This window comes from Acomys minous (assembly GCF_964271855.1).
Source record: "Acomys minous genome assembly, chromosome: 9".
In the NCBI taxonomy this organism is placed as follows: Eukaryota; Metazoa; Chordata; class Mammalia; order Rodentia; family Muridae; genus Acomys; species Acomys minous.
In genome coordinates, this window is record NC_140490.1 from 17,950,897 (window position 1) to 17,968,021 (window position 17,125).

The 17,125-nt window shown below is 49.9% G+C and overlaps 1 protein-coding gene across 2 annotated transcripts in view; it reads left to right on the forward strand.

The window, feature by feature from the left end:
* COLQ (collagen like tail subunit of asymmetric acetylcholinesterase) overlaps positions 1–17,125 on the forward strand; it is a 61,537-nt gene that overhangs the window by 12,778 nt on the left and 31,634 nt on the right. Inside the window, exons 1-3 of one of the 2 annotated variants that reach the window (XM_084796395.1) lie at positions 7,943–8,027; positions 13,145–13,257; positions 13,935–14,033. In XM_084796395.1, coding sequence (XP_084652521.1) covers positions 7,952–8,027; positions 13,145–13,257; positions 13,935–14,033 — 288 coding nt within the window. In that variant the 5' untranslated portion in view covers positions 7,943–7,951. Of the gene's footprint in view, positions 1–7,942; positions 8,028–13,144; positions 13,258–13,934; positions 14,034–17,125 lie in introns of those variants that run through there. The other variant, XM_084796394.1, reaches the window with a different exon arrangement.

Here is a 17,125-nt window from a genome sequence, read left to right on the forward strand (position 1 = left end):
GTGGAGACGGGATGGTCATTTAGGGGAAGGGGTTAAGCGAGCCACGGCGTTTTGTGTTTCACGTTTCCATAGCGAAGAGTCACGGTGGAAAAATGAAGACATGGAAACAGGGTCTTTCCACCCCGCCACAGCTGTCAGCAGGTGTTGGAAATAACTCACCCTGCAGGCCCAGGGCAGCTGACCTGTGGCCAGCTTTCCTGAATAATTCTGCAAACTTGGCCTTCGCTGTCGAGCCCAGCAGAAGATTTAATAGCGCCCGCTGATTGATGCCGGCTGCTGTAATCCAATTCTGAGCCAAGGCTCAGCAAGCCTCAAGGAGGCTTCTCCACGTTCCCTGGTCCCCTAATAACATTGTCTCCTCCTCCCACCACAGGCCATTTGGTCAAATTAGAGCATGGACCCAAAGAAGCAGATGCCCTTCTTTAGATAAGATCCAAAGCAATTCCCTTGCGGGAGGAAAGAGGGGTGGGTTTGGTTTCTTTTCCTCGCGTGGGCAAAGGAGGCACTGTTGATATGTGGCTTGGGCAAAATAATGACAACAGGGAGGTGGCGGCTCTCTTTCATCCTTGTATCTCCTCTCAAGGCGTCTCTGCAGGATGTGGGGTCTGGGTGTCTTGTCCTCATGCTGAGTGGCAGCAAGCTTCTAAAAGCATTGACTCCTAAGCTCTGTGTAGCCTCCTGTCCCCCCCGCCCCACCCCCGTATTGGTCAACAGAGGTGCAGGGCTGACCTGCCTCAACCTTTATCTTGCACTTCTAAATTGCTTGCTTAGAATTTTTTTTTTAAGTTTCTCTTTGTATTATTATGGATTTAGAAATTCAAAAGGAATTGTAAAAAGAATTGTTCAGGGACCACCAGTATTCAGCTCACTGCTATGGGCTAAACGGTGGCCCCCTCAAGATTCCTCCCCGCACCCAAGTACACCAGAACGGGGCTCTTGAGGGAATGGCGTCTTTAAAGAAGCAAGGGAGTTAAACAATGCCTGAAGGTGAACTCCAATCCATTCTGACCAGTGGCCTTATAAGAAATTAGGCTTGGAGGCACAAAGAAAGACAAGGGACACCGGCACAGAGGAAAGGCATGGAGGGACACAGCAAGATGGCATCCAGGTGCCCATGAGTCAGTGAGGAAGGGCGCAGGAGAATCTGAGTTCTCAACGTGTTGACTTTGGGCCTCTGAAGAGCAAGTGTGTGTTAATGAGGCCACCTGGTCTGAGATGCCTTGGTACCCAGCTCAGCTGGAGCCACCTCCCTGACTCTGTTCAGCCAGCACTTGGCCACGCTCACTCTGTCGTCCGTTCAGCCACCTGTCTTCTGGTTGCTAATTATTTTGGTAGATTTTTTAAGTGACCTGAAAACTCTGCCCACTTTGAAGAGTAGCCTAGTGAAGGTAAATGCTTCTGCTAAACCTCACCAGCCAGCACATTTGATTGAGCCCCGGCTATAACTGGAGAGTCAGAGAGGCAACCTAGGTGTCCGCCCAAAGATGAGCAGTGGTAAACCTTCACTACAAAGACAGGACTGGGGATGGGGAGACAACAGCAGGTAAAGGCACATGCTACCAAGCCTGAATTCTTGAGTTCGATGCCCGGGACCCACGTGGTAGAAGGAGATAACCAACTCCTACAAGTTGTCTCTGACCTCCACATACATGCCGTGGCACATGGACACACAATGCACATAAATAAGATAAGTATAAGAACTTTGTAAAGAGAAAGGTAGACTCTTTGTATATTTAAATATAAATACAAAAATCATACATGTATACATGTGCATACATATGGTATATTACATATATGTGTGATATATACCATATATGCAGATATTTATATAATATATAGTATATATATGACATATATAAAACATGAAAGTAGAAGGTAAAAGAAAGGAAGCTAAAGGAGTGGGGAGAAGGGAACAAGAAAAATTAGTGAGGGGAGAAAAAGAATATATTCTTGTAGAATCTGGATTTAAATATATATATAATTCTATGGCATGAATGCAGATGGGGCTTATTGGGTCGGGGGACACAGAATGGAGGAGCAGAGGGCAAATAGGAGCAAGAAACAATGGCACGAGTGAAAATGGGATCATATGACACCTAGTATTTTATGCACTAACTAAAAATAGAATAAAAGCAGACAGGTCTCTAATACGGGTAAATAGCCACATCCCCAGTCAGATTTGGGGTACAGCCTCTGGCTTCTTTGGGTTCCACATAGTAAGTTCCAGGTCAGTCACTGCTACATAGGCCTTGCAGGTCAGCGTCCCTGGCAGGGGATGACTCATCCTCAGGACGGCATCAGGCTGTGAGTCTTTTCCATCTTGTGTCTCCACATCCCCCAGGGGTGGAGTCCCCTGTACGCAGGGCTACTGGGAAGGGTAGACAGATGTCCCAGTTCCCAGGGGTTGCTCTGGCCTGTGCAGTGATGAGCACGCCTTTGAGGGAAACGTCAACCTTCTCTGCACAGCTCCCAGGCAGTTCTGAGATGGACAGACAGCCGCCGGGAGGGAGGTAGCCAGCTGGTGAAGACGGAATCAGCACGGAGGGAAGCCGCTGGCTCCACAGAAGCCGTTAGAGGAACAGGAGGGTGCCAATGACTGGGGGCAAGTGAGCGGTCCCCCAAGCCTGGCTAGGATGGCTGTGAGAGGCCACCTCTTCACAAGGTTTAAAATTCCTCATGAACTCCATTTCCAAGTCGGCTCTAGCCATGCAGCCCAGCCCTATTAACATGGTTTCATCAAGAGGCATTTTCCCCTTTGCAAAACGGAGGCAGTTAGCCAAGGGGACTAATGGCAAAATGTGTGGAAAGTGCTAACCCAGCATCACCATTATTTTCAGGTAAAAAGGGCTTAGCATACATAGACATTCGAGAAATGTTTGTGGATTTCAGTAGAATGTTCGGCAGGGCTATCCCAAGACCACAAGAACAGCGGTTCTGGAGACGATATTTAATAGACCTCAAGACTGTCGCCATTGATGTTAAGACTAGCCCAGAGGAGAGCAAAGGTCTAGCCCAGCTCCAGGACAAGGACAAGTCGGGACAGACAGCCAAGGAGCCAGTCGGATGAATGGATGGAAAAATACTAAGGAGACACCAGGGTAGAGGGATTCTGGGAAAACCAGCTCATGGGATTTTGTCAAAAGCAGGCCAGAGCCACTCAGTGTCAAGAGTGGAAATGAGGACTTGATCTGGTGTCACGAACGAGAAATTCCTTTAGACTGATTCGTTGGGGGCGGGGGCAGCTACAACTGTAAGACTGGACGCAGATGCCCAAATTCGAGCTGGAGTCTTGTCAAGCAAAGGAGTCAGTGAAGCCCCACCAAAGTTTGGTCAAGGGGAGGGGCCAGTCTTTGCCAGTAGGCTTCTTCGACCTGCCCCGCTACCCACCAAGGTCTGGAGATAGGACAACAGATCTGAAGTGCCCTAGCACTGGGGAGATCCTGAGCTCTCCTCCCAAACATGCAGACTTCTGAAAATGTGCTGTGCTCTGTGTGTGTGTGTGTGTGTGTGTGTGTGTGTGTGTGTGTGTGTGTGTACTTGTGCACACATGCATGCTCATGTGCGTGGGGGGGGGGGAGGTATGCATATAGAGCTCAAAGGTCAGCTTGCAGGAGTTGGTTCTCTCTTTCCGCCATAGGGAGGCCCTGGGGCTGAACGTAGGTTGTCAGGCTTGGTGACAAGAGCCTTAACTCGCTGAGCCATCTCAGTGACTCTTTTCCTTGCACTTTGAAATAGGGTCTCGCCATGTAGCCCAGGCTGACCTGGAACTGACAATCCTCCTTCCCCGGTCTCTGGAGGGCTGAGATTGTAGGATCACAGTTGTTCACCAGCATCTCTGGCTCAAGTGTAGATGTCTTTGCTTCATATGAGAACTCTGGGTCCCTGCGTTCAGGTGCTGGGACCAGCTTGGCCACAGATCTGTACAGGGGCAGTAGGTGAGCCAGGGGAGGTAGACACGGTGACAGAACCCATCTGGGCTGCGCTCCGCAGCTACAGGCCCCTGTGCAGCAGTGGGACTAGAAACTCTGGAATGGTGCCCGGGGAGGCAATGTTCCAGAAGTGGGCTTCTGGCCTGGTTGATAAATCCCAGAGCCACAATTTAGACAAAGCACTGTGAATGTGACACCTGTTGACAGTGGCAGGATGGCCCAGAAACTGATTATGAATGTGACTTTGCAGGCAGCTATCAGTAGTAAGTTGGGCCTGGGCCTGGGCATAGGGGTGAAGCTAAGGACAAGATAATAGCAGGGAAAAGGGGGCTCACCTCTAGGTATCCAGGGCTCTACGGAGGGTCCTTGTGCCCAGAAAGCCTCTGTAGAGTGAAGCTGGAGAGAGCTCAGAGCTCACCTGGCAGATGCCTTTTCACAAGCAGGGGAAATAAGTCATCCACATTCAAGAAACAGTTTCCTGCCAAGGGTATGAACCAGGGATCCTAAGTCCCAGGCTGGCTGGGAGCTGCCAGAGCTGCAGAAAGGTGAGGTGTTTGCATAGGCATCTGTTGGTGCCTGGGACGACAGAGGATAAAGAGAGTAGGATAAAGTGGGAAGCCAGACAGGAAAAGAGTGGCGGCAGGGCATGTACACAGAAAGACACAGAACAGACTCTCGGTCTGTTATTTAGATCAAATAGAAACTTAGGGTAAGCCAGGGCCCAACTCTAAATTTTGGGGACCAATTGCCTTCCTTTCACAGTGGTGACATGCAGCCAGCTGAGCTGGTTGTATGTGTCAGCCCTTTTAAAGGAAAGTTTGGTGGGGAGGCCGGAGAGACAGCGCAGCAGCTAAAGGCACATGTTGCTCTTCAGAGGACCCAGGTTCTATGACCTGAACCCACATGGGGGGTCACAACCACCCATAACTCCAATTCCGGGAGATCTGATGCCACCAACTACACACGTGGTACACATAAGTATATGCAGGCAAAACACTCATACAGAAAATAAAATTAGTAAAGCTTTTTAAAAACAGTTTGATGTTCCATGGTTTAATAATAATAATAATAATAATAATAATAATAATAATAATAATAATAATAATAACAACAATAGTGATAATGATGATGATAATAATAATAATGATAACAATGATGATATTAATAGTGATAATGATGGTGATAAATATAATAATGATGATAATAATAATAATAATAATAGTTTTGCTGTGAAAGTGGTGAAACTTCCAAGGACTTTTGACATGATGCTGAAAAATAAAATAAAGATCTGATCAGATATGGTGAAACATGTTCGCAATCCCAGCACCAGGAAGCACAGGGCAGGAGAATTATTATAAGCTGAAGCCCTAAACTACACAGTGAGTCCTTGTATAGCTTGGGTTACAGAATGAGACCTCTCCCAGAAAGAAGATGGTGAGGAGGAGGACAGCGAGGATGACGAGGAGGAAGAAGGACAACAGGGGCCTGTATTCGTTATTTTTCTATTGCTGTGACAAAACACCATGACCAAGGCAGCGTTTAATTGGCCTATGGCTTCAAAGGGTTAGATCCATGATGGTAAAGCAAAGCCATGGTGACAGCTGAGAGCTCACATCTGGGAAAGTAAGCGGCAGAAGAGAACACCCTGGGAATAGTGAAAGCCTGCTCCCCTACCCCAGTGACACACCCCCTCCAACAAAATGAACCCCAATCCTTCCCAAACCAGTCCATCAACTGGGGACCAAGTATTCAAACAGATGGGGGCGGCATTCTCATTCAAAGCATCAGGTGGGGGAGCTGGAGAAGATGAAGCAGGTGATATTGTTCAACTGTTGAGGCCTCTGAACTGAATGCTCCCTGTCCCAGGGGAACCAAGACCAAGCCTTCCCTCCCCCTCCTCCCCATTTTGTGCAAGAAAAACCTCTGCTTTTAAGGCTCATCGCAAATGCCACCTCTTCCGGGAAGCCGTTCTGACTACTCATTTCATTCTGTCTCCGTCAACTATCTCCTCCCTGCAGACACCCCTGTACGCCTCTCTTTCACCTTGACCAAGTTATCCAGAAAGAGGTGGATAACGAGCCATCTTATGCGCCTGAAATGCCAAACGCCTTGGCTCTAATCCCCGCAGCTGAGTAGCAAAGTAGCTTATGCTGCACCTGCTTCACAGGTGGGAAAGCTGAGACGCAGAATAAGCGTCTCGCTCAGAGACGCGTAGCTACTCGGCGGCAAGCCCAGGAGAGCGGCAGCCATGCTCTCCTGATGCCAGGATCAGTACTGTTTCTGTGACACTGAACAGCACATTTCTGAGCCCGGAAGTCGAGTCTAGTCTTTGTATATCCTCACTTGGTTCTCTCTACTTGTTCCTAGCGGATGGTGCACACAATGAATGGTATATACATATTTTTTTTAATGGCCTTTATTTAGACAGAAAGGGGGAGTTGTTGGGGGATGGTCTGCTGTGTTTCGATGCTAATTAATAAAAAGCTATCCCACCTGGGAAGGGCAACTGAGATAGGTGTGGCTAAGGTTCCTGGGCTTAGAGGGACAGAGAGGATCCTGGGAAGAGAAAAGGCCGGAGGAGAGAAGAGGAGGAGGAGGAAGAGGAGGAGGAGGAGGAGGAGGAGGAGGAGGAGGAGGAGGAGGAGGAGAAGGCCACCATGGGTTAGATTAAAGAAAAACATGTAGCTGGTGTGGATGTGGATTTGGCCCAGATAAAGAACAGTAGCAAGTATTTGGGATTATGGATGGGAGGTAGCTTGATAGAAATTATTAGAAGCAGATGGCATGGGATTGGGGCAGGGATCCTATACCTGCCCCTCTATGGGAAGTAGTTTAGAGGATTAATGTCTGCCCTGCCTCAAGTTAACTAAGGCGATTTTAAAATATAATAGGTGTATTTGTCTTGCTTGATTGCTAGCCAGGCATACTGATAAAACAGATAATATAAAAACAATACACCATCCTTTCTTTCGATGGTATCGTGCTGGGGTGGGCAGACTATAGCTTTATTTATTTTATAAATAAAGTTTTATCAGAACATGGTCACATTCATCTTTAGATATTACTGCTTTTCTGTATAATAGCAAAGCTCTTTGCCACAGAGACCATGTTGCCCACAAATCCTAAAACATTTAACACCGGCCCTTTGTAGCGCAAGTTTGCTACTCTTGTTATATAACTTGTCACTAAGTTGTTCAAATCAGTGCTTATCACTAAGTACCAATAACCTTATCTTTCATGACTTAGACTATTATGTATGTTCCTGCTTTGGGTATACAGTGAAATATCAGTCCACTTTAGTATTTTATAGACAAGGTTTCTGTAAAAGAGGTTTGAGAATGGGGATGCAGCTTGGTGGTAGACCATGTGCTTAGCATGCGTGAGACCTCGGTTCAACCCTCATGGTCTTTGGAAATGCACGTGTGTGTGTGTGTGTGTGTGTGTGTGTAGCTATGTAGTTTTACATAACACACACACAAATAATATATGTAGAGTTTGTGTTTTGTTATTTTGAGTGTGACTTTATTGGCAGAACCTTGCCAGCCACAGCAAACACTGAGCCACACAGGTCTTCCCAGAAGCAGAAGAGGGCAGCGTCTCTGTGGGGTACGACTGATGCATGCCAGAGCAGTATTGATGAGGCAGTTTTGAGGCAAATGAAAAGCCGCCTGGTTTACAGACTGTGTTGTTTCCTCCTTGTGGTGTATGAGGTGATTATTGCCCCAAGCTCCCAACCTCACATCCTCCCCCAGGCAGAGGGCACTACGTCTTCGCAGATTGTTCTACAGAAGCATCAGCAGTCGCTGGAGCAGGGTTGCCAATCCATCCCTGCTCCCTGGAGCCCAGGACTGGCTCCTGAAAGCCTGGCATCTGGGGCAGAAGCAACATCAAAGCAGGGATTGGCCAACTCCCACCACAAATGCCAAGCAGGCCAGGCGCGGGCAGCACTCGGGGGCGTGACAAATCTCAGCCTGTCTGGAGCTTGTGTTCCCAGGCCAGTCTGCCTTGGGCTCTGCCACACGATGGCGGGGCCGCCATTCAGCCTCACACGTCTACTCATCATTTCCGGGCTTCTCTGTCACTCAGCTGGCTACGTGGGTAAGTGTGTGTGTGTGTGTGTGTGTGTGTGTGTGTGTGTAGGTATGTGTGTGCAGATGTGTGTGTGCATGTGTGTGGAGTATGTGTGTGTGCATGTGCATGCATGTGTGTGTGTGCACGCATGTGTGTGTATGTGTGTGCGCACACATGTGCATGTGCATGCATGTGTGTGTGCGGGTATATGTGTGTGTGCATGGGTGTGTTTGTGTGTGTGTGTGTGTGTGTGTGTGTCAGAGAGGAAGGGAAAGAGAGAGAGAGAGAGAGAGAGAGAGAGAGAGAGAGAGAGAGAGAATATACATGCTTTTTTTTTTTTAAAGACTTGGAAAGTATGATTGTCCTAGGAGCATGAGCAGACTAAACTTGAAATCCCTCAGCCACTGTTAAGACTGCAGTGTGAAGGGGATGACATAGTCAGTGGGGGCCTGTGTGTGTGAATCTGTTTGTTGTCCCTCTTGTGACCTTGATTCTAGAGTGGCTGGCAGCTGCCGTCCCCTAACCACTCTCTGTGGCCCATGACTGCCCCTGGCATGAGGTGGCTGGGACCCTTGCCATCATTGCAGGCTTGGGTGATGTGGCTCAGTGACAGCAGCCAGCAGATCACTTGCCTTGCAGGTGCGTCCGCCCTGGTTACCCATGCCCACTCAGGTGGAAGCTTCCACTGTGGCCTTTCAAAGACATTCTAAATGCTTTCACCTTTAGGGTCAGAACTTGCTTTTCATATGGTCTGTGTGTGTGTGGGGGGGGGGGCAACAGAAAGTCCTAGAAGGCAAGCTTCTCTGGAATTGTGAGTTGTGGACAACTTTGGGCAAACTGCAGCCAGCTAGTGTGTGGATGGCACATTACTGTGCCTTCCAGCCCTGCATGCATGCGCCCAGTGATGCCTGGAGCATGCGCCTTTCACCTCCTCAGCTCTGGGCTTTCCTTCTAGCTGCTCCTTTGCTGGCTTTTAACGCCACACTGGCTTGCACTGGGGTATAGGAGGTTAGAATGACAGGGTCTTGGTGGCCTGTTGATGGGCTTGTCTTGCATGTCGGAAAATGAAGACAGACCCAGTGGTGACCCTGGCACCATATTTATCTTTAAAACTGTTTGGAGGCAGTATGGGCCCAACCCTTCGGTAGTGTAGATGAGGAAACTGACTCCTTGGGTTGAGGAAGTGAGGATAGTGTATCACATGACCACACGCACCCCAGACTCACGCTCTTACCTGCAGGGTCCTGTACTTCCCAGAGCCCACTGGTGTGGATCACTTTCCAAGAGCATACCTTGGTTTCTCAAATCGAGGGAGAGAAAAGGCTCCAAACACTTGCCAAAGCCATCGTGAGACAATGGCCTCCGCTCTGGTAGTGTGACACTCACAGATAACTCTGCACTGGCACCTTTAAGTGGGGGCCGGTGGGACTGGAGTACCTTGACTGTTGACATTTGCCAAGGCAGCTGCCTGGGGCTGAGCCATGCACGTGGTTTGTCAGGCCCCCAACAGGCACCATGTACTACACACACAACAGTTTCCATTGCAATGGAGCCTTCTGGGGCTCTTCCAGATTGGACCCTAAAAGCTTAGGTACTTTTCCAGAGGAGATAGCACAGGCCTGGAAGGGGTCCACAGGGCACTCAGGACCAAAAATAGCCATGTGAAGAAGCCTCTGGCTTAGCTGCCCGGGAGAGCGAAGCAGGGAAGCTAGTCCCAAACTTGTCCATCCACCTGATGGAAATACTCCGTGCTGGAATGAGCTGTAAATAAACCAGACTGGTGCTAAAAACAAACAGCTCCTGGAGCTGGGGGAGGTGGGGGGGCATGGACAGCCTCCACCTGCTGGGATGAAGTAGGTCAAGGGGGAGAAAGGGAGGGACGGGTAAAAAGGCAGATGCTTTGGCAGCAAAAGCAGCTGATCATTTATGTTCACTGAAGACGCCTCTGGTTTCCAGGAAGAAGTGGGAGAAGCAATTGCCTTGAGAGACTCAGGAACTTACACTAGGGGAGCTCCCAGGGTGATGGACAGGCCATATGGGAGACCATATATGGACTGGAAAAACAATGGTGATGGTGCAAATCAGCCTCGTGACCCACCCGGCTCCTAGGTGTGCTTTCCTTGTCGCCTTGGATCTTTGCTGTCTAGTGAGTCGGAAGGGAGACCACGGGAAACCAGATCTGGGGAGGGGGGTGCCTTGAACAGGCTTCTGTGGCTAGCTAGTGTGTACCTGTCACCCTCTTTGCTAGTCCAAGGTATAGCATGGAGAAGCTGACGTTGTCTGCCCCTGGCTTCTCAGCGCTGGCAAAGAGCTGGTGATGGGGTAAAGTTTGAAAACGTAACTATTATCACTTTCCACTAAGAAAGAGAATAGTAGGAGCTGGAGAGATGGCTCTGTAGTTAAGAGCACTGGCTGTTCTTCCAGAGGACCAGGGTTCAAATCCCAGCACCCACATGGAGGCTCTTACCCCTAGAGATGACCCCTTGTGGCTGTCTCGGACACTGCATGCATATCATGCACAGTTGTACATGCAGGCAAAACACCCATACACATGAATTAAAACATACAAAAAAGGAAGGAAGGAAGGAAGGAAGAACAGTGGCTATGACATTGGAGCTGCCAGGCCCAGTGTGCACGGCATCCCCTAGGGCACAGAACGCCATAGACTTCAACTTCAGACAGCACCACTCAGCCTGGTGGTAGCAGTGCACGCCTTTAATCCCAGCACATGGGAGGCAGAGGTAGGTGGATCACTGTGAGTTCGAGGCCAGCCTGGTCTACAAAGCGAGTCCAGGACAGCCAAGGATACACAGAGAAACCCTGTCTCAAAAGACAAAAAACAAACAAAAAACCCAGACAGCACCACTGCGTGACCCTGATGGATCAAGACAAAAGCAAGACTTATCCCCGGAGTCCCAGCCAAACTCAGACACAAGCCAAGGCTATCCTGCTACAACCATTCTCACCCTGAAATGCGGCTGCTTCTTAACCAATTGGCTTTTGTTCTGCTCCGTTCCTCTCCCTCCCAGAGAAGAACCCAGCTGGCTGACCACAGAACAGCCGGATTTTGCCTCTCCCAGTCTCCTCCACAAAGCCGCAAGGAGCCAGGAGCCGGAATCCTAGAACACATTTCTTTGTGCCTCCTGGTTCATCCTGCGTGTGTTTTCCCTTCTTGCCATGAACCAACAAACCCCATTGGGTTCCTCTTAGGATGTGTTCCCCATAGTCTTTGGTTGGAAAGCATTGATACAACGGAGTCAGCGTTCCAAAGAGAAAGCTCTGGAACTCGATTGCCTGTGTTTAGGTATAGGCTCCATCGTAGCTGAGTGAACTTAAGCAAATTGTTCGACTCACTGTCTTGGTTAACTGATGGTGTGGGAGGGGCGATGGTAATGTTGGGAGTCAGGTCTCCCCTTCCATTATGTGGGGTCCAGGGACTGAACTCAGGTCATCGGGCTTGACAGCAAGTACCTTTACCCACTGAGCCATCTTGGCATCCTGGTGCTGGTAGTGTTCGTGGTGCTCGGCTCAGGGTTGCAGCAAAGATTGGGCATGCTTGCCTACACGAACCACACGAATGGTGCCTTGCATGTAGTCAGTATTTGTTTAGTTATTTCGGCAACCATTTCTAGAGGTCCAGTGTCTAACAGGCACACCGCAAGACCCTGATGTTAAGGGAGGGAAACTGGCCCCTCCCCCCACCCTCCAGGGAAGCACAGTGCATGCTGGGAGAAAGAAGGAAACAGCTTTAGCCCACGGAGTTGCACGAACACGGGGTTAAACCCAGAGAAAAGCACAGCAAGGCCACCCAAAGCTTGGCCTAGAAGTGACAGAAAGCTTTCTAGTGATAAAATTCAACATGGAGCTCAGGGCTGAGAGGCATGGGGAGGCCTTCCAGGGCTCGTCCTAGGAGGAGAGAGACGTAGAGATACCAGGAATCTGAGGCCCAAACTAGGAACAGAAAAACATGGCTTTAATGGATATTGCTGCTACAAACACTCTAGCGCACCTGCCCTTTCTACTAGTAAATTCCTAGACGTAAAGTTGCTAAGCTGTAGTGTGTGTCTATGTTCAGCCCTGATGGAAAACACCAAATAATTTTCCAAAGAAGATCCCAGCCTCCATGGCCACCCGCTGACACATGACGACAGTTTTGGTTGTCCCCGCTTCTTGCCACATTTGTCTCCGGTCCTTCTCATTGTAGCCACTGGGATGTGTGAGCATTGATGTCCCCAGGCACAGCCGGGGGATGCTCAGGAGAATGGATAAGTGCGTTATAGTCCTAGCCACACGGCAGAACCCTGTGAGGACTACAAATGCCAGCTTGCTCCACTCCCCCAAACGCTGCATCGAGTAAGAGAAGACAAACAGGAATTCACGTTGTGGGATTCAATTTGCATAAAATACAAACTTCCTCCTGACGCATCCATGGTGTGGAGATCCAGCGATGTATACGGAGCACAGATGCTGGCGCTTACCAGCCTCTGCTGCGGGCAGGGTTTTTCCAGCTCTAGGTGGCGCTGTCTAGAGTCTGTTCGCTTCCTAGAACTCTGTTGTGCTGTAGCGTGGGGGTCAGGGTGTCTTTTCACACGCTTTTACACTGACCCAACTTAAATAAGACTCTGAAAAGAGAAGTCCAGTGGCCCATTCACCTCATTGCGCTGGGCGTTTGGTCACGTGCATACTGAGACACTCAAGTGGGACCCTCTGGTGAGGTGGAGCAGCCACGTGAGAAAGAACACAGAACTTGTTTCTAGCCATGGCTCTGAGTTCCTTGGAGTCAACGCTACCTCCAGCCCTGGTTACCTCTCTGTGTAAACAGTTTCCTCCTGGGGACAGTATCACGGTTGTTCACAATCACGTCTAGCCGTGGGGCCGTGGCGGGTCTGTGTAGATTTGCATTCCTTGCCAGGCGTACAAAGTTCATCTCCGAAGGAGACAAGGCCGCATACATATTAGTGTCCGTGCCATCTCCATTCAGCAGAGGCGGGAGAGGGTCTGTGTGTCTGTTTGTTGCCCTGAGACAACAAACAGGGGCCTGCTCAAGTCTCAGGGGACCCTGTAAGTGTCCCTTGGGCACAGTGGGCATAACACGGATCACCACGCTAGCCCCATGCTAAGGAGCCGCAGTTTTTTCTGCACAGCCCTTCCTGGCCTGGCTCAGAAGAAGCGGAGCAGCCACAAAGCATGCTGCCTAGTGACACCCCCGCCACCCCCTCTGTTCCCGCCGCCGTTCTTCAGAGGCAACCGAAGCCCGGTGAGTGAAAAATCTCCAGACTCCTACATGCCAGCCCCATACCTAGCTCAACATGGCCACCCCAGGGTCTCATTAGAGAGAGGCAGCTCTACGGTCCTTCAGGAGCTGAGGCCTGGAGTGGGCATTGTGGCAACTGTGCCGATTTGACCGTACTTATCTTCTCCTGCCACCTCCAATCTGTGAAAGCGGGAGGTTTTTTTGTTTTTTGTTTTGTTTTGTTTTGTTTTGTTTTTGTTTTTTCCTCTAGTCTGGGAAGTCAGCTGTAGCCTCATCTTTTTGAAAACACTAAAGTGCGTTCATAGCTTCCAAGTTCCCACCAGCTGTTCTGATGTAGAAGTCTCCATTTTGTTTTTGTCTTTTTTTTTTTTAAGTCAAATGAGTATGAAAGTCAAATGCGTATGAAATTGCTGGGGTGGGGGCCAAGGATGGAAGAAAAGAAGACAAACATAAAATGTGGAGGATAGAAACGGAGAAGCAGGGGAGAGAGAGGTTAGATAGCAGGTTTCAAAATGCAGCTAGATACGAGGCAATAACTACAGTCTATAACAACTTATTGCCTATTAAAAAAAAAAAGCAGCCCAGAGGTTCCCACTGCATAGAAACAGAGCAGAGTGGAGGCCAGGGAGGCATTTCTTTCATTAGTCTGACCTCTAACCCATTGTTGCTTTTCTCTGAAGCTTCTCTCTCCAGACATGAAGAATCTTCTGGAACTTGAAGCCTCACCATCACCCTGCATTCAAGGTTCACTTGGCTCTCCTGGTCCCCCTGGTCCCCAGGTAGGTGCATCCTTCCAGGCCCACTCCTGTGTCTTCCTATAGACAAAGCCGCCCAGTGGGCAGAGCCTCACAGCACCTGCCCCAGTGGGGGTGTGTGGTGTGTCTGGTTTTCCTCTTGTAGTTTCTCCTCAGCGCAGAGCCCCCCAAAGAGTCCCTGGGTGAATTTGGCCTCACCTGTGCAGCCCCTACCATGATAGGTCTGAGGGTTCCCTAGGATGCTACTCTTATGGTAGTGGCTGTTGTCACTGCCACCAAATACAAATGTGACGTCCACCCCACCTGCGGTCCTACAAGGGTAATGCTCAGTTCAAGAGTGCGGCGGTCAGAGGGACCGATTACCAGCTTTCCTGGGCTGTGGAGTACCACAAAGATTCCCCACCCAAGGTAAGAGAGAAAAGTGAGCAAGATGCTATAGAAAGAATTTTCTAGACAAATAGGAGTGTACTCCAGAGAGACACACACTCCGCCCCACCCCCCAATCTCAGGGCTCGCCTGCTGCCATGAGGGCTCAGGGTCCTCCTTGGGGAGGAGAAAGAGGGTTCAAGGAACCTGCGTGTCCTAAGTGCCGTCCTAGGCAGGAGGCATAGAAATTGCCACTCAGCTACGTGAGCCTCTTGTGGCTTCCTAGCATCTGGGGACTAAAAACCAAATTTCCTGACCTGGAAGACAAAGTCCCATGAGTGGACTCTGGCTTGAACTGCTCTGTTACACACGCACCCTCCGCTTTTAGCTACCATGCCACTTCCTCACACACGCCAAGCTTGCCTCAGCCTTGGTGGATGCACCCCAGCACCCTGCTGAAGTTTTTACCAGTTCCCTCTAGTCCCCCAGATGCTGGTTTTCATGCTACCTCCATAGAGATATCTTTCTCAGCCAAGCATGGTCACATACAGTTCTAATTCTAACACTCAGACGATACTGAGACAGGAGGATTATTATGAGTTTGAGACCAGACTGGACCTCACTACATAGTGAGTTCCAAGACTGCTTGGGCTACAGAGTGAAGCCCTATCTCTGGGGTGGGGGGGAGGGGGGAGATTGAGATGAGGAGAGGGGAGGGGAGGGGAGGGGAGGGGAGAGAGAAGAGTCTGACAATTACTAAGTCTAAAACTATGGCGTCACATCCAGCGCCACCTATTTTTCCAGCTATAGTTTTACCGTCTATGGCTATTTCCAGGTTATAGGGCAGAGCTCAGGAGTCTGACAGATGGCAGATGTGGCCCTCTAAGCCTAAGAGAATATTACTCTCTGGTTTTTGTAGAAGAAAAGTTACTGACCCTGGGTGGACAGGCACAGGGAAATTGTCCACCCCACTTCCCAGACTACCCCACCTGTGGGCTATCGCTAGCCTGTTCTCCATAAGCATTTACTGACCCAGCTATGACGACATACTTGTAACCTAGCAGTTGGGAGGCTGAGGCAGGAGGATCCCTGAGACTAACAGCAGCCTAGGCTACATAAACAAGGAAGCAAGCAATAAAAGTATCTGTTGAATGTTATAATGAAAATGTGACTTTGGGCTCAGAAGCCAGAGACCATCATAAGGGGCTGGGCGGTGTGCGGAAAGGCCCCACGAGCGTGTTTTAAGGTGGACTCCTATGTCCCACCTTCCCCGATGGGTCTTGATATGTCTGAGAACCAACAGAACCAGTCACACTAGTGCCTCTCCCAGCTCCCCGCAAGCCTGTCTGAGTCATGGGGCGGGGGAGGGTCTCTGCGGACCACCCATGGAGTCTGTGTGGCCACCTCAGTCCCTTTAGGACAGTGAGTGCCCTTGCTACTCAAAATGAGATCTCTAAGCCTGTGACTGGCATTATGTGGGAACTGGTTAGAAATGCAGTGTCGCCAGGTGCATTGGCTTAGGTCTGTAGTGTCAGCGCTCAGCTGGTGGAGGCCGGGAAATTGCCTTGAGTTTGGAAGGCAGCCTGAGCTGCATCATGAGTAACAGGCCAGCCAGGGTAAGACTTCCACCACAGGAAGGAAGGGAGGGAGGGAGGAAAGGAAGTGCACACACACACACACACACACACACACACACACACACACACACACAACATATACACCTCCATTTAATCAGCATCTGTATTTGTTTGGCGGGCGCTAAGATCGATGACCTTGGAGAACAGTTCTGATCATTTCAAGAAACGGAAAGCTTGGAGGAATGAATCTTGGCATGATGCTCCCTGGGGAACTTCCAACACTCCCCGCACTTCTTTTCTCTCCAACTCCCTCTGCCCCACACTGTCCCGTGATTGGACTGGGGATGGCCTGAGCTCTGGGATTTTTCAAAGGTCTCAGGGAAACTGTAATTGTGATGACGGGGGGTCATTTTGGACAACTTTTCGGAGAGACCACACTTCCAACGGGCTTTTGTTGTGCTGTTCACTTGCAGACAGCAGGGGTGTGACGGAGGTTAAGGGATTTGGGTGGGTTTCTCTTTGCTATCCCAAGAATTTGGAAACTAGTCACGGACCGTTTTACAGAGCAGAAGACAGGCACTTCTGGCTGTGGATGCACAAAACATGGGCGTTTGTTGAGCATCTGCTGGAGCCGCCCCCTCCCGTGGCTGGCACAGGGGTGGCTGGCAATGGAAGCCACTGTAAACACTGTAGCATGCTCTCTACATTACATTCATGAAGGTGGTGGAGGACGGGTTTACTCAGTACCTGCAACCCACAGGTTGTTTGTGGGAATACTTCTTTTTTTTTCCATTCTCTTTTTTTAGTTTACTATTTGTAAGGCAGGATCTCAGGTAGTCCAAGCTGGCCATGAACTTGCTGTGCAGCCAAGGCTACCCTAGAACCCTCCTGATCTTTCTGCCTCCCGGTGCCAGAACTTATATTCCCTCCTGGCCCAGCCTCAGGAGAGAGTGGCCAGGGTGGTGAAGAGCGCCTGAGGCAAGAAGCTTTGTAGCCTCAGTAATGGGGTTTCTTCACAACCCTGTGGCTGCTCTTAGCAAGCAGAGAGTGGCAACTGGGGTGCCATCAAACGGTACTGAGAAGTGAGAAAGCGCAGGGGGAAGAGGAACAGAGAGAACAGAGAGCTGCTGGGTTGGGAGGTCCCAGTAGAGTCCTTGGAACCCTCCCCCACAC